Raw genomic sequence first — 21,141 nt, forward strand, 5'->3', positions numbered from 1 at the left:
GTTTTTTTCTTTTTTTGGAAAAACATATTGTCGATTAATGGATTCCTAATGAAATCCCAAAATAAAAGCCACTTGGCAATAATGTTATCCTCAATTCCTCATGACTGAAGTAGTTGACCAGGTTTCTCTCCCATTCCACTCCACCAAATGAAAGAAAAGGTGGTCACGCACGTGCACCTTTTTTCCGCCAAGGAAGGAACAAAGAAATAGCATAGCATACTAGTTTTTTCTAAGCTTTTTCATAATTACTTAATTGCATAATTAGTCTCATTCATTAGTCGAGCAAAGATCAAATTCAGTTCTGTCCATTTGTACGAAGGGCAAAAATAATTTCTGTCAAAAACAAAGATATTTTGGATTTTTTATTTTAGAATAATCTGATTTTTATTTAAAATTTTATTAAATAATAATGATAATTATTTTTGTGAAAATTTTATTTATAATTTATAACATTTTAAATTTTATAATTTTTTTAATAACAAGATCAATTATCATTATTACTATTATTATTTTTTTTTTTGAAACAAATAAGCTCAACACCAAGGTAGAGTAAGAAACAGAATAAAAAAGACTAACACAAACAGAAATTCATTGGCAGCTTACAAAACAAAACAACCCCATGTTATCTTCGCGATAGCCATCAATAATACAAGAAATCTTTATACTTCCACTCCTGGTAGCTAAGAAATGACATGTCAATAATGTCGTCTACGCCTTTTTCTTTATTCTGAAATATCCTCCTATTCCTTTCCAGCCAAACGTTCCAGACAATCGCAAAATAGCAAATGAACCAATTTTTAGACTCCTCATTTCTACTGGTTGCGCCTATCCAATATTAAAAATGTTCCTTCACAGTACCAGGAAAGGACCACTCCCTGCCAAGATGAACTAACCATGCACACCAAACCTGTCAAGTAAATTCACATCCAAAGAATAACTGATGTATATTCTCAACATCCTTTTTATATAGAACACACATATTATCCTCCTGAGTAATTATCCCAAGTCGACACAATCTCTCTTTCGTATGCACCCTGCCAATCAAGACAAACCAAGCAAACAGCTCCACTTTTGGAGGAACTAATCACTTCCAAATAGTCTTGATGAAGCTATAACTTGTTATGTCATCCGATAGTGTTTTCTCCTGTAACACCTGGACAAATGAGTTAGTAGTAAAAACACCTTGTCTATCAAACTTCCACACAAGCCTATCATCTCTATCCGCCGCTAGTTTAACTGGCCTCAAAGCATCATGCAACTGATTTACAATTTCCAACTCCCATTGGAACAGCTCACGCCTCCAATAGAAGTTCCAAATCCACTATATCTCATCCAAAAACTCACAATCCCCAATGACTGATCCTTTTTGGATTGAAACCGAGAAGAGCATTGAAAACCTATCCTTCAGAGCACCACAACATAGCCAAACGTCCTCCCAGAATCGGATTCTTCTACCATCACAACCTCCATGGTGAGTCCAGTGATCATCTTATCTCTTACATGTTGCTCATTGATCTGTAGTTGACAGATATCCTTTCATGAACCTCCTCTAATAGGTAATGTCTAAGTGGATAGTAGCTCATTAGGATTCAGATTATAACAAGAGCACAATGGACATTCCTCTTTTAAAATCCTCCACCACTATTTAAACAAGAGTGCTATATTTTGGATCATACATCTCCAACACCTAAATCACCTAGCTTCATTTTTATTCTTATTATTTTTATTTTTATTATTTTTATTGTGTAATCATATTTTATTATTATTATTATCTCATCTACCATACATTATTATCATCACCAATATCAATACGATTAATGTTAATATTTTCTTCTCTACATTATTATCATCACCAATATCAATACGATTAATGTTTTTTTCTTACAATATTATTTTCAGCAAAAAAATTTTTTCACTTAATTACGAGTGGAATTTTTTTTAAAAATAAATTTATTAATAATTCTCACAAATTACAAATAAAATTTTGTATAAAATTAATTTAGTTACTTTAATGAATTTTTTTTATCAGAAGAATCGCATTGGCTTCAAATAAAAAAGAGTTGAAAATTGAAGTATATTTTTTTTAGAAATTATTTTGTCTTTCGTAAAAATAGATAATAATTGATATCTACTCTTTCTTAATCAATATAATATTAGTTATAAATAATATAATATTTCTCGTGCAACGTGTGAATAAATTATTGAGCATAGAGATTAGGCACCGACCAATAGAAGGAAAACTCTCTTCTTTTATTCTGCAATTTTCCTTTTGCCTGTTTTTGTTTTGAATAACAATAACCCCGCCATGTTCATAACAGGTCCACACGTTACACGTAAAAGAAAGGCAGAAAGCAACCATTAATTAACTAAAATAAAATAATAAACCTATTCACCACCTTGAAAAAAAAAAAAAAAGAAAGAAAGACAACTTTGTTCAGAGCTTTTAAGATTCTAACGTCAAAAATTTATTTTTTTTTTATAAAATATACATTTTACTTTTAGTATTTTTAAAATTATTTAAATTTTTGGTGTAAAATTAAATCAAACTAAATGTTAAAGAATAATTTTAAAAAAGTATTCAAAATTTTGAAGTAAAATTAAATCAAATTAATCACTTATATTAAATATATAACAAAATATAAAATAAATAAATAACTAATAAATAATTAAATTCATCTTAAAAAATTATTTATTCGTTATTTAAATTAGCCTTTAAATTTTTTTTAATTAAATTTATCCATTTTAAATTAAACATGTTGATTTTTTGTCAATTTTTTTATTGACATCGTCAAATTTTGCTAACGTATTAGATTAGTTATCAATATGATAAATTTATAAAATTAGATTAAATCAAAACTTAATTAAAAAAGAATATTGAGATATTAAAATATCTCAATTTAAGATTGTTTGATATAATTTTATAAACTTATCATATTAGTCGTCAATTAAAACTAACATATGTGTGTTGTGGTATTATTTAATGTCTAAATTCGACGTAATTAGTAATAAAATGAACAGAAATACTAACATAACTAATTAAAAATTTTTAAAAAATAAATTTAAGTAAAAAAAATTTTGGAAGACCAATTAAAAAATGGTAATCTTTCAACATTGTTCCGATACTTTACTTATAAAATAACACATTTATTTTTGTTTTTAAAACAGAGGGTTTTGTACATTTAAACTCAACAAACAAATTTATAATAATTAAATCACCAGAGATTCAGAGTTCAGATTGAAAGAAAAAAGAATATGGAACAACCGAACAACCACCAAACCGAAACCATTGATTCTTCATCATCTGGGTTGTCATTGACAGTTGAAAGTTGATTAAGAGTTAAAAGTTAACACCCCTCCTGTTTTCTGACAAAGAAAAGAAATAAAAGAAAAAGAAAAGAAAGCACACTTTACATTTCACTTGTCTCTCTCTGCTGAAGCATCAGCATGGAACTCGTTCCATACTCCGAACCAAACACTTCCACTCCACCCTGGCAAGAAATGTTCCGATCCGCCTCCACCAGAAAACCCACTTCCACCCCTCAACCCCACGCGCCTCCCCAACACCCTCCCCAAAACCCCTGCCAACCACTACCAGACTCCAAACCAACTTTTTCCGGCGATCCCCAGGTCCGCCTCGCACTCTACATAGCCATGGCGCACGCTTTTCTTGCCTTCGCTATCTTCATCCTCTACGCCGTCTCGAAGCTTCTAGAAGCATACCTAAGACCCCTCCAATGGGCCGTACTATGCTCAATTCCACTAAGAGGAATTCAAGAAACCCTCGTTTCCTTCTGGTCCGAGCCGTTAAAACTCGGACTAACGGAAACCGTTCTCGCCGTTCCAGTTTCCGTTTTCAGAGTCTTCGTCGGTACACTTGTCGAGGTTCGAGAGGCTTCCTTCAGGTTCGTTTCTAGAAAGCCAAAATCCGTTAATGTTACCGCCAAGAAGCGTAGCGGTTTCTCCAATATGCTCCGTTTGCTTGTTTCCTTTGGGATTTTTATAATTGCTTATGAGAGGCTTGGTGGATTTGGGGCATTGTCGTTGTTAGGTTTAGGGTTTGTGTTCAGTTCAAAGAACGTGGATTCGACTATGTCGACTCTGAGTTCTTTTAGGAGTAACAGCTTTAGGAGGAGTGCGATTAGTGCTTTTTTCACCAGAGGGATACTGAAGAAGTTGAAGACTACTGTTGCTGTTGGGTTAATTGTTGGTATGAGTGTTGGGTTCTTGGTTGGTGTCATATTTTTCTCTTATAAGATCGGCGTTGAAGGGAAAGACGCGGTCATTTCGCTGAAAATGCATGTGGAGGAGAGCAATTATGCTGAGAGAATTGGTGTTAAGAAGTGGATGGATGAGAATGATGTTGCTGGGATGATGGATAGTTACACGACAAAGTTTTATGAGACGGTTTCAGATCAGATTGATGGTCTGGCTGTGCAGTATAATATGACTGAGTTAGTTACCGGGATTAAGCATTTCGTGGTGACTAGCTCTGGGAACTCATCTGCACAGACAAAGGCCTTGATGAAGCCCTCGCCGTACACAGAGAAGTTCTTGAGTTTGAAAAACCGGGTTAGGAACCGGGAGTGGAGCCAGATTTATGCAGAATTGGATAGCCTTTTCCGTGAACTTGTGATCACCCGCGAGGATTTAGTTGTTAAGGCCAAAGGGTTTGCCTTTAAAGGGATTGATGTGTCGCAGCGTATTTTTGCAAGTAGCAGAACTGTGTTTGGTAGCGGTGCGAAGTTCATGTTCTCCATTGCGAATTCCATAATCTCTGGAGCTGCAGAGGTTTTCAATTTTGTGTCTCAGTCGATGGTGTTTATTTGGGTTTTGTACTATCTCATCACGTCAGAGTCTGGTGGAGTAACAGAACAAGTGATGTGTATGCTTCCGATTTCAAGCTCCACCAGGGTCAGATGTGTGGAGGTTTTGGATAAAGCCATTTCAGGAGTCCTTTTGGCCACAGCCGAGATAGCATTTTTCCAAGGATGTGTTACATGGTTATTGTTTCGGCTATACAAGATTCATTTCTTGTACATGTCGACTGTGATTGCCTTCATTAGTCCTTTGTTGCCCATATTTCCATCATGGCTTGCGACTATACCAGCAGCTATGCAACTGGTGCTGGAAGGCAGATACATTGTGGCCATTGTTTTGTCTTGTATTCACCTTTTCCTAATGGATTATGGTTCATCCGAAATTCTGGAAGATGTGCCTGGAAATAGTGCATATCTCACTGGACTTAGCATCATTGGGGGAGTGACATTGTTCCCATCACCACTAGAGGTAAATATTTAAACACCATGATTTCATTTTCCGATAATTATGTAACCAGTTCGAGCTTCTTAGGCTGTCACGCTAAAGGTTTCAATCGGCTGATATTGTTTCAGAATTTAACAATTATCAAGTATTAGTAATTTAGGCATTTTACAGTAACTTACTTCACTTGGAAGCTTGAAGACTAGTCTAACTGCATAACTTGATATTGTCATGTTTATTTTTTTGAGCTTTGGAATTGGCTACTGTGATGTGGACTTCTGTAGACTATGCCTTTGTTAGCAACTTTAAGATATAATGTGCCAAGCATTTAGGGTCCAATGAACAGCTCATGTAACCATGATTGAGAAAAATGTGGTTGCTTTTTATAATTTTGGCATAATAAACATGTTACGGTAGGTAACCGGAGATTAGTTCAATGGATGGCGTTCGGCGGCCCAAGTGTGTAATAGAGGAGGACTCCAGGTAGGTTCGCAACTCGGGAGGCTCCGTCCGACTTGTGCTCGCGTGTGAATGGGGGGTGGTACCTGCAAAGACACTCCGATGCCTAAGTTAGCAAAGATGTAAGCAGGTCTTAGAGAGTATTGGACTTTTCTGATACCTGAGAGGTGTCAGTGTATTTATAGTGGTGAGCCAATAACCACCGTTGGAGTAGTGCCGCATCTTTAGGATGGTAACCGTCCCATTATCTTAGGGAGGTTAAGATACGGCTTTATGAAGTGGTTAGAGAGATTTTAGGGGCGGTTACTCATTTGAATGAGTATTTATCTGCCAGCTAATCTCACAACCGACTTCTTCGTACCAAGTCGGGGTTGACACCGACCTTTTGAGTGGAGGTGGGTGCTTTGCTAGGTTTAATCTATTGGATTAGGCCTTTTGATTGGACCTGGGCCCTTAGCATTGGGCCAGGGTATGAACAGTGCCCCTACTTGAGTCCAAATTTTCTTTAAAGTTTGGGTTCAAGTATTCAACTCGGGTTCGTAGTCGACTTGTTTGAGAGAATACGGATCTTGGAAACCGACGTGATTTTCGCGACCTTTGATTTCTGACAGTTACGTCAATTCAAGCGTCGTGTCCGTTGAGGGATCATATAGGGATAGAGGGCTTTGGTAACGGTGCAGTCGCATTAATGGCTGCCTCGCTTTTACCAAATGCCCCTTAGCCTTTTTTTATAAATACTTTCCCTCTCTTTCCATTTTCCGTTTCTGCAATCTTTCAAACTTCTTGTTATCCTGTTCGTGTTGCATCCTTGCGTTCAAAGATTTCTGCTCTTCTCCAACCCCCATTTTCGGATAAAGGTTAGTTTTGCTTTTTTCATGCCATGCTTTATGTTTGCATGTTTTGTTTTGCGAGTAGATAGGTTGACCTGTAGATTCTAGTTTCGAATCTCTCCTCTTTAGTGGCCGTATTTTTTTATTTTCTTTTTCTTTTTCCTTTTTGTAGGTTTTCTGCCACCTTCTTCTTTTAAAAAAAAATGGCTTCTGTAGACATTCTTTCTCAGTGGGTTGACGATACGGTCCTTGGGGAGGAACCGTTGGTTGACGCTGAGTTCATCACCCACCTTCGTACTCATCATAGGCTCTGTACTTCGGACGAGGACGAGCCCAAATATGAACTGATAATCCCGGGTCCTGAAGACCGGGTCTGTTTTGGGAGAGAAGATGAGGAGGCCCCTCATTTTTTCTTTATGTATGAATGCATGATCACCCGTTTGGGTGTTTTTCTTCCTTTCTCTGATTTCGAGATATCCGTTTTGCACCACTGTAAGGTTGTCCCTACTCAACTCCACCCCAATTCATGGGGTTTTTTGAAGATTTACCAGTTTATAAGCCACGCTTTGGACTTTCCGACTTCCTTGAGAATCTTCTTTTATCTTTTCCATATGACTAAGCCCTTTAGTGGGCTAAACAACAAACAACAATGGGTATCTTTCCGAGCCATTCAAGGTCGGAGGATTTTCACCCTTTTTGACGAATCTTTCCACGACTTCAAAAATTTCTTCTTCAAGGTTCAGGCCGTAGAGGGTCACCACCCCTTTTTTCTGGACGAGCATTCCTCCCCTCGCTTTCCCCTTTATTGGCTGCCGGCCACCCCTTGCGAAAAGATTGGTCTAGATGACCTAGACGAGGTGGAGGCGGCCATTGTAGGATTTTTCCGAGAAGCGTGGGGGAAGTCTCCATATTTGGATACCAGAAAAATTCTTCAGGGAACACCGACTTTCGTTCAATCTCAAATAGGTAGTGCATGCATTCTTTATTTCCGAGTAGTTTTTCGCCGATTTATGTTTTACCGACTTGTAACTTTTGTTTTCTTTTGTAGATATGGCAAAAAAGAATGCTCAGGAGGCCTACCAAAGGGTCCGGGAGGCCAAGGCGAAGTCCCGGGCTAGGTCCGGGGCGGTCACCTCTCCTCCCCCTCTACCTCCTCCTCCTAAAAACACTGGCACTCCTACTCAACCTATTGTAATCTCTTCCTCGAGTTTGCCCCGACCACCCCCTCTGCCCAAATTCTCTCCGAACCCGAGAAGAAGAAGCGCAAGACTTCAGAGTCTGGCTCTTCTTCCTTCGATGGTGGGGTTAAGGCGGATGCTATGGCATTCGTCCGAAAGAACATCTATCCTTTTATACATATGGATGATGTTTCTGTTCGAAATCACCTTACCACCATGGCCGAGGAGAGTTTTAGGACGGCGGGTGTTTGTGGCAAACTTTTGGACATTTTTGAGAAGGCTCCCCTTAGCTCCTTGGGTGCAACCTCGAGGGTTGAGGAGTTGGAGGGGAGACTTCGTATTTTTGAAAAACATGAGAAGGAGCTAAAGGAGGAGAGGGATAAGTTGAGGAAGGAGAGGGATCACCTGAAGGAGGAGGAGGGTAAGCTACGGGCCCAATGTACTTTGGAGGCTAATCTGAGGAAGACGGCGCAAGATAGCTACCACAGCTTGTTTCAAGATATTGTGGCCGTGAGGAAGGACTTGCTGAACTCTCGGAACGCATATGCCGAGTTGGAGGACTCTATCGCCGACGGTGCCGAGGAGTCTTGGAGAATTTTCTTGGAACAGGTCAGAGTTATCGCTCCCGACTTGGACCTTTCTCCTTTACATCCCGACAAGGTAGTTATTGATGGCGCCATTGTTTATCCTCCTGTCCCCGAGGTCGTTTCCGAGTCAGACCTAAAGACTCGGGGACAGAGGATTATTGAGTCTCCTCCTCGACCTACGGATGCCTCGGGTTCTTCCTCCGTTCCTCCTCCCGGTCCTGGTGGCGCTCCTCCTAGCGGTGGTGATTCCTCTACTCCTTTGAAGAAATGATTCTTATTTTTAATGGCTATATGGGGGCCCGGCCTGTGGGTCCCCCCTTTTTTAAACTCCTATTTATTTGCTGGTGGTGTTGAACAATTTGCTTCTTGGCCTTTTGAGGCCGTAAACAAAATGATCCGTGCCCTTTTTTGGATAAGGGTTTTTAACAAAATAAACGCCCTTTTTTAGATAAGGGTTTAAGTTACCTTATGCGTGTACATGCTTTTCTGTTTTGAAATATGTTTGATCTTTTCGAAAAACCTTCTGCTAGCTTGCATTATTTTTTCGAGCCTTTTTCGTAGAAAGGCTTGTATGCAAGCTTTAAACTTTTCAGGTTGTCATATCTCTTTTGTTATCCTTTGTACTCGACTTTGCTTTAGTGAGTTTTTATGACTTAGGTTATTTTTGCGATGCGTTTTTCTTCTACTCGGTGTTATACTCCGATCTGTGGATCAAAGTTTTCCAAGTTTTCCTACTCGGGATCTCTTTCTGACTTATGAGTCGGGTTGGTTCCCGAGTTTTTACGACCGACTTGTATAACCTCTTTACACCGACTTGTACCTCGTCGTTTTATCCTGACGACCATCTAGGTCGGTTCATGGGATTTTCACGCTTTGTCGAGCTTAAGTCGGCGCGTTTCGTAAAAAGACTTAGAAAAATAAAGGAGGATATAAGAGATATTATAAATGAAAAAAGATCTTTATTAATCGGGAAGGTACCTTTTTGCTACTAAGGGTCTTGACAGTATATTTTCCCTTAGCCTCTACTATGATGCCTCGTTAAAAACTCCTCTCCAGAAAAAACCCTTTTTTGGGAAAAAATCATGAAGCTGGGAAAAGAGTACATCAGGGAGTAGAGTTCGCTTCTAACTGTAGTACCTTTTCATATTACAAGCATGCCACGACCTTGGTAGCTCATTGCCGTCCAGGTCGGTTACTTTATAATAACCTTTTCCTAACACTTCCTTGATTTTGTATGGCCCTTTCCAATTTGTGGCGAGCTTTCCATCTCCCGATTTGTTGACTCCAATGTCGTTTCTGATTAGGACCAAGTCATCTAAGGCAAATGTTCTTCGAATGACTTTCTTGTTGTATCTGGTAGTCATCCTTTGCTTTAATGCCGCTTCTCTTATCTGGGCGTTCTCTCGGACTTCAGGGAGCAAGTCGAGCTCCTCTTTGTGCCCCTGTACATTTCCGACCTCATCATGGAGAATTACCCTTGGGCTTTGCTCACTGATTTCTATAGGAATCATGGCTTCTACGCCGTAGACTAGCCGGAAGGGTGTTTCTCCTGTGGCGGATTGTAGGGTCGTCCTATAAGCCCATAGCACTTGGGGGAGCTCGTCAGCCCAAGCTCCCTTTGCTTCCTGTAATCTCTTCTTTAGTCCTGCCAGTATGACTTTGTTGGCTGCCTCGGCTTGCCCGTTGGCTTGTGGGTGTTCTACCGAGGTGAATTGATGTTTGATTTTCATACTGGCTACAAAACTTCTGAAGGAGGCGTCGGTGAACTGGGTCCCATTATCTGTGGTGATGGAATAAGGTATTCCATACCTTGTGATAATGTTTTTGTAGAGGAACCTGCGACTTCTTTGAGCGGTGATAGTAGCTAGTGGTTCTGCTTCTATCCACTTTGTGAAGTAATCTATTCCCACGATCAAGTATTTGACTTGCCCTGGTGCTTGGGGAAAAGGACCTAACAAATCCATTCCCCATTTTGCGAAAGGCCAAGGGGAAGTTATACTGATAAGCTCTTCTGGGGGAGCCACGTGGAAATTTGCATGCATCTGACATGGTTGGCATTTTTTCACAAAGTCGGTTGCATCTTTCTGCAAGGTCGGCCAATAGAATCCTGCTCGGATCACTTTTCTGGCCAGTGACCTTGCTCCGAGGTGATTTCCGCAGATTCCACTATGTACTTCCTCCAACACCTCGGTGGTTCTTGAGGTCGGTACACACTTCAGCAATGGTGTTGATATCCCTCTTCTGTAAAGGACATTTCTCACCAATGTATAATGTTGTGCTTCCCTTCGGATCTTTTTAGCCTCTTTCTCCTCTTTGGGGAGGATGTCGAATTTTAGGTATTCGACTAGGGGATTCATCCATCCGAGATTTAGGCCGACTACCTCAAGTACCTTTTGTTGATCCTCTGTTTTTGATACCGAGGGCTCTTGGAGGGTTTCCTGGATCAGGCTTCTATTGTTCCCTCCGGGTTTGGTACTTGCTAACTTGGATAGGGCGTCAGCTCTGCTATTTAGATCCCGAGTTATGTGCTTGACCTCGGTTTCCGCAAAGCGCCCGAGGTGTTCCAAGGTTTTTTCCAAGTATTTCTTCATATTGGGGTCTTTTGCCTGATACTCTCCACTTATTTGGGAAGTCACCACTTGTGAGTCGCTGTAGATCATCACCTTTGTAGCGCCAACTTCTTCTGCTAACTTTAATCCGGCAATCAAGGCTTCATATTCTGCCTGATTGTTTGAAGCCGGAAATTCAAATTTTAAGGAGACCTCTATCTGGGTCCCTTTTTCATCTACTAATATTATGCCTGCGCCGCTCCCTGTCTTGTTGGAGGATCCGTCTACATAGAGTTCCCATGTGGTCGGTTTTTCCTCTTGTTCACCTGCGTATTCCGCGATGAAGTCGGCGAGGCATTGGGCTTTAATTGCAGTCCGAGTTTCGTATCTCAAATCGAACTCGGAGAGTTCTATCGCCCATTGAACCATTCTCCCTGCAACATCCGTCTTTTGGAGGATTTGCTTCATGGGTTGGTTTGTACGGACTCTTATTGTATGAGCCTGAAAGTAAGGTCGTAGCCTTCGCGAGGCTATCACTAAGGAATAAGCAAACTTTTCTAGTTTGTGGTACCTTAGCTCAGGGCCTTGTAGAACCTTACTGGTAAAGTAGACCGGGTGTTGACCGACCTCGTCTTCTGTGATCAGGGCTGATGAGACAGCCCTGTTTGCGACGGATAGGTATAGGACGAGGTCTTTTCCCGGTATTGGTCGGGTCAAGATAGGAGGTTGGCTTAAGAAATTTTTGAACTCTTGGAACGCCTCCTCACATTCCGGAGTCCATTCAAACTGGCATCCCTTCCTTAACAGGGAGAATAATGGAAGGGATTTTAGTGCTGATCCTGCCATAAATCTGGAGAGGGCTGCAAGTCGGCCATTGAGCTGTTGAACCTCTCTTAAACAAGTCGGGCTATTCATTTCTAGGATGGCTCTGCACTTGTCAGGATTGGCCTCAATCCCTCTTTGTGTTAGCATGAAGCCTAGAAATTTCCCTGCTTCTACTGCAAAGGCGCATTTTGCGGGATTTAATCTCATCCCATGCAACCTTATAGTGTCGAAAACTTGTGAGAGGTCGGTTAAGAGGTCGACTTCTTGCTTGGTTTTTACTAACATGTCGTCGACGTATACCTCCATTAGACTCCCTAGGTGGGGGGAAAACACTTTGTTCATCAGCCTTTGGTACGTAGCTCTTGCATTCTTCAATCCGAATGGCATGACCACGTAGCAGTAGTTGGCTTTTGGTGTGATGAACGATGTTTTCTCTTGGTCGGGTTCATGCATCGGGATTTGGTTATATCCCGAGTAGGCGTCCATGAATGATAGGTATTGGTACCCTGAGCTGGAGTCTACCAGGGTATCAATACTTGGTAAGGGATAAGGGTCCTTAGGACAGGCCTTATTCAGGTCGGTATAGTCGACGCACATCCTCCATTTACCGTTTTGTTTTTTGACTAGCACTACATTGGCTAGCCATGTTGGGTATTTGACCTCTCTGATAAAGCCGGCTTCCAGGAGCGCCTGTACTTGCTCTTCTACTATGGAGGCCCTCTCTGGGCCGAGCTTGCGTCTTCTTTGCTGTACAGGTCGGGACCCTGGGTAAACCGAGAGCCTGTGAGACATGAGCTCGGGATCAATCCCGGGCATATCGGAAGCCTTCCAGGCGAAGAGGTCGGAATTAGCTTTTAGGAGTTCACCCAACCTTTGTTTCAGGGTTTCCCCTAGGTTGGCTCCTATGTAAGTCGTTTTTCCTTCCTCTTTACCGACTTGTATCTCCTCGGTTTTTCCACCCGGCTGGGGTCGTAGCTCTTCTCTTGTCCTTGTGCCGCCCAGCTCTATGGTGTGGACTTCTTTGCCCTTTCCTCTCAGATTTAGGCTTTCGTTATAGCACTTCCTTGCCAATTTTTGATCTCCTCTCACCGTTGCTATTCCCCCTGGAGTCGGGAATTTCATGCAGAGGTGAGGAGTTGATACCACTGCTCCGAGTCGATTAAGGGTAGTCCTGCCAATTAAGGCATTGTAGGCTGACCCTTCATCGATGACTATGAAATCTATGTTCAAAGTCCTCGATTTTTCCCCTTTTCCGAAAGTTGTGTGAAGGGGCAAAAATCCCAGTGGTTTTATTGGCGTATCCCCCAACCCGTATAGAGTGTCGGGGTAAGCTCTCAACTCTTTTTCATCTAACCCTAGCTTGTCGAAGGCGGGCTTGAAAAGGATGTCCGCCGAGCTTCCTTGATCTACTAGGGTTCTGTGGAGATGGGCATTAGCTAGGATCATAGTTATCACCACGGGATCATCATGCCCGGGGATTATCCCTTGCCCATCTTCTTTTGTAAATGAGATAGTGGGGAAGTCGGGGGTTTCTTCCTCGACTTGGTAGACTCTTTTGAGATGTCTTTTGCGAGAAGATTTGGTTATTCCTCCTCCCGCAAATCCTCCTGAGATCATGTGGACGTGCCTCTCAGGGGTCTGGGGTGGAGGATCTCTCCTGTCCATATCATCTCGCTTTCTCTTTCCATGGGTGTCCGACCTCTCCATGAGATATCTATCAAGCCGACCTTCTCTAGCCAGCTTTTCTATCACATTTTTGAGGTCGTAACAGTCGTTGGTGGAGTGACCATATATCTTATGGTACTCGCAATACTCGCTGCGACTTCCCCCTTTTTTATTTTTAATGGGTCTTGGGGGTGGCAGCCTTTCAGTGTTGCAAATCTCTCTGTATACGTCCACTATAGAGGTCTTTAGAGGAGTATAAGAGTGATATTTCCTGGGCCTCTCGAGACTGGGTTCTTCCTTCTTCCTGACTTCCCTTTCCCTCTCCTTAGAGGAGGAAGTAGGTCCCGGTCGTGAACTCAGGTCTCTAAGTTTTGCGTTCTCTTCCATGTTGATGTACTTCTCGGCCCTTTCTTGTACATCACTTAGAGAAACGGGGTGTCTTTTAGATATGGACTGTGAGAAAGGGCCTTCTCTGAGTCCGTTGACTAACCCCATTATCACTGCCTCTGTGGGCATGTCTTGGATCTCTAAACATGCCTTATTGAACCTTTCCATATAGGCTCGTAAAGACTCTCCGACCTCCTGTTTTATTTCCAGGAGGCTCGGTGCATGTTTTACCTTATCTTTTTGGATTGAGAACCTCATCAAGAATTTCCTCGAGAGGTCTTCAAAACTAGTGATGGATCTTGGGGGAAGGCTATCGAACCACTTCATCGCTGCTTTCGATAAAGTGGTTGGGAAAGCCTTGCATCTCGTAGCGTCGGAGGCGTCAGCCAGATACATCCGACTTTTAAAATTGCTAAGATGATGCTTTGGATCCGTAGTTCCATCATAGAGGTCCATGTCAGGGCTTTTGAAGTTCCTTGGAACCTTTGCCCTCATTATGTCCTCGCTGAAAGGATCTTCTCCGCCTGGGAGTTGATCTTCTCCTTCATCGCGGGAGTTCTTGAGAGAGGATTCTAGCTGCAAGAGTTTTCTTTCTAACTCTTTTCGCCGTTCCATCTCTTCTTTAAGGTACCTTTCGGTTTCCTTTTGCCTCTCCCGTTCCTGTTCCAATTGCTCCAGGCGGCTATGGACCAATCCCATTAGTTCAGCTACGTGAGCTGGTCCGCCTTTTTCTGATTCACGCCCATCTGAGGAATTTACCTTCGGATTCTTTACTCCGGAGGTACCCTCTCTGTGTTGATCATTGTCTTGATGTAGGGCTGTGTCTTCATTGTCATTGCCCATGTCTAGATTCTCTTGCTCAGAATCCGTCTCAACATGGCCTTCTTCATGGGATCTTTCTGCCATCGAGGGATGATCTCGCGGGTCCCCGGCAACGGCGCCAATGTTACGGTAGGTAACCGGAGATTAGTCCAATGGATGGCGTTCGGCGGCCCAAGTGTGTAATAGAGGAGGACTCCAGGTAGGTTCGCAACTCGGGAGGCTCCGTCCGACTTGTGCTCGCGTGTGAATGGGGGGTGGTACCTGCAAAGACACTCCGATGCCTAAGTTAGCAAAGATGTAAGCAGGTCTTAGAGAGTATTGGACTTTTCTGATACCTGAGGGGTGTCAGTGTATTTATAGTGGTGAGCCAATAACCACCGTTGGAGTAGTGCCGCATCTTTAGGATGGTAACCGTCCCATTATCTTAGGGAGGTTAAGATACGGCTTTATGAAGTGGTTAGAGAGATTTTAGGGGCGGTTACTCATTTGAATGAGTATTTATCTGCCAACTAATCTCACAACCGACTTCTTCGTACCAAGTCGGGGTTGACACCGACCTTTTGAGTGGAGGTGGGTGCTTTGCTAGGTTTAATCTATTGGATTAGGCCTTTTGATTGGACCTGGGCCCTTAGCATTGGGCCAGGGTATGAACAAAACACATTTGATTTTTCGCTTTTTAAACCTTATTTAGGAATTTAGGAGGATATGTAGGAAGACGATTAGGAGGGTATATCATTACTCTTTTTTTCTTTCAATTTTGTTTTTTGGGGAGGGAATGGGATGTATTGATTTACTAATAATTCCCGGTAAAAATTCTGAATTCCCAAGAGATTCTAACTCCTGAAAGTTCTGACGGTATCATTCTGATCATGTTTGGTTTAATCTGTATATCAACTTGTATAGATAGACTTTTCTTGTATTCCATGACATTGTTAAATTGATTGAAGGAGTGTGTTATTCTGCAGGGAGCTATTATGGGGCCATTGATAACTACAGTCATGATTGCTCTGAAGGATTTGTATGCTGAATTTGTTCTTGAAGAACCTAAAGACAGAGCCAAGCAGAAAGAAAGCTAAGCCTCTCCTCTTGTCTATGATTGTGTATTCTTTGCAAGTAAAGTTTGGTGCAGCTGTGTTAATATTTGCAGTTCTGTTAGGGTTTGTTCCCGTGTTTCGATTTCGGAGAGGTAAGAGTTTAAATTCAAGCTTGTCACTTCCTTTTTTTACCCTCCAAAAGCAGATCTCGCAAACATGCCCTTAGTGGAGTTCACTTTTTGGTTTGTGATTTTGCTCATAGTGTATCTTTAGAAATGATCAATTGATAACAAATTAGAAGAGAAAAATAATTAGGGCTTTCTTTTACAGTTTCATTTATCCATTTTAGTGGTCATCAAAGGTATTTTCAGTTTGGTGGCAGTGTTTCATATTTGTACATTTAGATCTGTATTTTATTGCCTACCGGGAAAAAAAAGAAAGAAAAAGAGAGAGAGGGAGGGGGGGGGGATTTATCTGTATTTTATTCATGTAACAATTTTGCATACTCATTGTATCCGGAGAAAATAGAATCAGAGAGATACTCATGTAAGCTTGTTTTAGAAATATTATATTAGTTATCTTCATTTGCCTTTTTTTTTCCTTCTGCTAGTGAGATGAGATTAATAGCAAATATTGCTTTTTATTAAGTGGTTTAGCTAATAACTGCTATTTTGCTTTGCAGTTAGAACAGGGAATCATGATAAAAGAGGTTAAACTACGCTTTTTATTCTTTGTTAAAAGTTTTAAAATATTCTGAAGGATTGGAGGATAAAATTGAATTAAATGAAATGATAGGAGGTAATCCTGAAAACTTTGACACTCATTATAGATAAAGAACATTTTATTCTAAAAATGTAGTGGCAGCTGAGACTCATGAGCCAAAGTTGGAGATTGTGGTATGGAAAACTTCAAATTGGAGTTGTATAAATGACATGTTATGGTATCTAAGCAAATGGGACTAAAATAAAAGAGTTGGTAAAGTAAAAAAAATGAAAATCTAATCGCCTTTAAATCTAAGTAGTTTCATGATAGAAGTTGCAAATTTAGTGGTAATTAGTTTCTCACTTTGTGGCTTTACCTTTTTTTAAGACTTTGGAATATCTTTTTCTAAGTCAATGCATCATATCCCATTTATTATTAGACCAGGTCTAAATTCAATATAATTGGGGTTCATATCACATTTGAATATTTGATAGTAAGTGAGGTGTGATTCAATGTGTATCAAGTTTTTCTAAAATAAAAAATTAATAAAATAATAAAATAATATTTTAATCATTCTTAAATCAAGATAATAAAATTTATAAATAATAAATGTTATAAATTTAAAAATGATTAAAATATTATTTTATTATTTTACCATTATTTTCACTCAACAATTTTTTTTTTCCTGTTCGAGATATAGCACTTTCTATTCGGTATAAGTGTAAAATTTCCAATATGTAATATTTTTTTTCCCAATGACATAATGACACAAGTAGAACAACTCTGAAATCCAAGCGCAATATAGAAGGCATTTATGGCTGCATTGAGCCATTGACCAGGCACCGAGAGTTTTACTAACTTCTACTATGAGCATATAGAGTAAGCATATTATAAAAAAAAATATTTTATAAAATTATTACAAAAATTAATTATTTTACGTTTTTAATATATTAAATACATTAAATTTATTAAAAAAAAATTATTATTATATTTTTAAAATATACTCTTAAGACAAATTAATTAGATCCTTCTTTCTTAAGTCTTGATTTCTTTTAATATTTTTGGCACGGAGGTCGTAACTCATAACTAGTACATTTATTTTTTCTTTTTGACTAGTACATGTCTTCTTTAGGATGTACTTGGTTAGTATACGCTTTAAGATATAGATATTAAGGTATAAACAGTAGATTAATAGTTAAATTCGTTTTTAAAAGATTGTCCATTCTTTAAATTAGTCATCAAATAATTTTTTTAATTATATTAGTCCTTGAAATATAAAACGTAAGTCAAATTAGTCTTTCCATTAATTAGATAATGACGTGGTAGATTAATGCCATGTGTCACAAGATGATTAGTTAACGTGTTAGGTCAATGACACTTGGCACGCCACATGTCACTTGACATGTAAAAAAGTTATTTATAATCAAAATAGTCTTTAAAAGTCTAGATGAAAGTCATTTTCATCCCTAAAATTTTAAAAATTAATCAAATTAGTCATTATATAAACTTTTTTTATTTTTTTTCATAATATTAAATTTAAAATATTTTTTGATAGTACTAATTTTAATATTATTTTTTATACCTTAATAAATAAAACTCTCTTTACATAAAATAATAAAAATAATTAAATTATTATAAAGTTATTTTGTCTTTTATATTTTAAAATTTTATATTTTTAAATTGTAATTGTTTTACAGTACAGTTTTTTATTTAAACAAGTTTATTAAATTATTGTTGATTATATATTTAAAAATTTAATATTTTAAATCTCACTAAACAATATAGTAGTTATTTTAAAATTTAAATCTTTTAAATTTTTTAAAATTATAATTTTTATTATTGTTTAATTGATATAGTAGAACTCAATAATTAGAAAAATAATTTGTGGGATTACTTATTGAATCTTAATATTTTAATATATTTTTTTAAAAATAACTACTATATTTATTTAGCAAGATCTAAAAGATTAAAATATTTAAAATAACCACTATATTTATTTAGCGAAATCTAAAGAGTAGCTGCTCACTGATTTCTTGCAATCAAAAGGAATCTTGCATAAATAATAGCGAGAAGTTGTGGGTGCAGGTTCTGAAGCATAAATATCTCAAGAATCAGTGTTGTATGAGCGAAAATAGTAGAAATTTTTCATGAGCTACCTGGAAGAACAATGTTAATACCTATGATCATCTCAAGGAAGGGCTACATTGAAATGTTGGGGATGTCCACAGATCAGTTTGGTATGATGAGCGGACTCCTTTTGGTAAGTTTTGCAACCTTATTCCTTATGTGCATATTTTTGAATCAGATTTCATAGTGGCTAACTTGTGAAAAGAGGTATCATAGGAGGTTGATAGTCTTACCACGCCTATTTCGCATGAGATTAAGCAGTTTATTCGTGGTATGAGATATCCTAGTTCAACTGAGTTGGAGCCACAATGAGAATGGTGGCCTACAGCAACAAAAAAGTACAGTGTAAGAGAGTGTTATAGATGAATATTAGAGAAAACCTTGAATTGAAATGCCAATAGCAACTGAAACTGGTTGTGGAATACTAACATTTTAGAGAAGTTCAAATTCACTATGTAGCTTGGCTTACATTATGCTCTACCGACTGAGATTTTTCAATTCAAGCGGCATTTATCTTCTTCATATATGTGTAAGAGATGTAATAAGGCATAGGAAACAATGGAGCATTGCCTTAGAGACTGTGAACGATCAAAGACAATTTGGCATATGTTGGATCCTAGTATCCTGAACTCAACGGCTGGTAGTGCTCTTAAAGAATGGGTTCGGAAGACTTTGGCTGACAATGAGGCGTCTTTTGGTGCAGAATTTTGGTGGATATGGAGACATAGGTGCAATGACATATTCAATGCTAACAACCCTTGGACAGACCACAAGGTTGTTGCCTTGGCCAGAAATATCGCAAAGGACTTACAGGTTTGCAGGAATCGAAACAATGTCTTTAGGTCTCTCCAAAATCGCCTGTGTTAGGAACCACCGGTAGGCAACAATTTTAAAGTTAATTGTGATGCAAACTTATATCTGAATTCAAATTTAGCGGGATTCGGATGTATTATTAGAGATTCTAAGGGAGGTTAGATCTTAGGTTGCTCTGGAAGCATTTCTCTTTGGTCTATCATCAGATGTGAATTATTTGCTGCTTGGAGGGAATTGGTTTTAACTTGGGATTGCGATTTGAGGGATATTATATGGGAAACAGATTGCCTTGATATTTTGCCCATCATGCATGATCTTATGAGTGGGTATTCATATGAAGTAACAGATTTAGTTCATAAGATTCACGAGTTTTTATCTCGTTCTTGACTTGTTTATGTTGAGTGGGTATCTCGAAAAGTAAATAGAGTTATAGATTGGATGGCTAGATATGGTGTCAAGAGTAACTCTAATCATGTTATTTGGTCTGAGTTTTGTTTTGATTTTTAGCAAATTATCCACTCGAATATCAGATAATGTTTGCTTTGTTTCTGTGCATGTTTAGACACCAAAAAAAAAAAAAAATCTTGCACTAGTTTTCTTGTGTTAAAGGCCAAATCAGAACTCCGTTGTTTAAAGAAACATCAGCACCTGCTGAATGTAGCTAGAGATCTTTTTTTCGGTCCAAGGCACCAATTGATTTTTAAGAAGAATGCATTCTAACTGCCACCTCTTTTATTAACCGGCTACCAAGCCCAGCTCTGCAATTCTAACCTCCCTATGAAAGATTGTTCCTGAAGTAGTCAGACTAGCACACTCTAAGAGATTTTGGTTGTTTGGCTCACGCATCAACTTTAGCATCTCAAAGACACAAGTTCTCCCCAAGATCAGTGAAGTCAATTTTTGTTGGCTATCCTTCTGGGTACAAAGGTTATAGGTTGCATGATCTAGAAAAGAAAAAGGTTCTTCATCTCAAGAGACGTCACCTTTATTGAAACAGAATTTTCCTTTTCCCAATTAGCTTCCAACACCTTCTCATTCATTGACAACTTTCTGGATGTTATTTTGTCTAACATGATCCAAGACATATTTCCTTCAATACCAACAATGTAATTGAAATCCCTGAATGAAGAACTTCAAGCTATGGAAGGTACCAGAACTTGGTCATTAATTAAACTACCATAAGGGAAATACACAATTGAGTGGCACTAGGTTTATAAAGTGAAGTGAAAAGCTGTGGGTCTGTGGAAAGATACAAAGCCCTTAGTCACTAAAGGCTATAATCAACAAGCTGGCATTGATTACAAAGACACTTGTTCCCTAGTTGCAAAGCTGATAATACTCAGACTTCTCCTCTCCCTGGATGGGGATTTATTTGAGGAAGTGTACATGAACCTACCCTTTGGGTACAAAACCTAAGATTCAAATCTTGTTTGCAAATTAAACAACTCAATCTATGGTTTAAAGCAAGCCTCGCGACAATGGTTTTGTAAGTTCTATTCGGCTAATCCAAGCAAGATTACTCTTTGTTCACTTATGGTGCTGATGACAAAGTAGCCTACCTACTGGTTTATGTGGATGACATAATTTTGGCTAGTCCATCTAAAGAGATGTTATGCAAGGTGCAACACATTCTTGAATCCCTCTTCAAGCTCGAATTGGCAAGATCACCTGAAAGAATTGTTTTAAACCAACATAAATACACCCTAAGCATTTTAGAGGACACTAATTTTGATGATGCAAAGGCTAGCTCGCTTCCCAGAGACTAATTTGAGGCTGAGTGCTTCTGGATGACCCAGTGATCTATAGAAGCATCATTACGAGGTTTATGTACCTCACTATCTCCAGTTCTTGTCACAATCACATTCCACACATCTCCATGTTCTCCATCATTTCTTGCGATACTT

The 21,141-nt window shown here is 39.1% G+C and overlaps 1 protein-coding gene across 1 annotated transcript; it reads left to right on the forward strand.

Annotated features, from left to right (window-relative positions):
- Positions 1-3,242: 3,242 nt before the first annotated feature.
- On the forward strand, positions 3,243-16,140 carry LOC130964918 (uncharacterized). Its single transcript, XM_057889911.1, has 2 exons — positions 3,243-5,286; positions 15,527-16,140. Exons 1-2 carry the CDS (start codon positions 3,445-3,447, stop codon positions 15,635-15,637), a joined length of 1,953 nt encoding a protein of 650 aa, XP_057745894.1. The 5' UTR covers positions 3,243-3,444; the 3' UTR covers positions 15,638-16,140.
- The last annotated feature ends 5,001 nt before the right edge of the window (positions 16,141-21,141 follow it).

The sequence above is a fragment of the Arachis stenosperma genome, chromosome 1, assembly GCF_014773155.1.
Source record: "Arachis stenosperma cultivar V10309 chromosome 1, arast.V10309.gnm1.PFL2, whole genome shotgun sequence".
Taxonomy (NCBI): Eukaryota; Viridiplantae; Streptophyta; class Magnoliopsida; order Fabales; family Fabaceae; genus Arachis; species Arachis stenosperma.

Bases quoted from the DNA above. Each gene is read 5' to 3' on its own strand.
- LOC130964918 (XM_057889911.1), top strand. From the start codon at position 3,445: ATGGAACTCGTTCCATACTCCGAACCAAACACTTCCACTCCACCCTGG. The intron at 5,287-15,526 runs GTAAATATTTAA...GTTATTCTGCAG, and splicing joins TGTTCCCATCACCACTAGAG to GGAGCTATTATGGGGCCATT.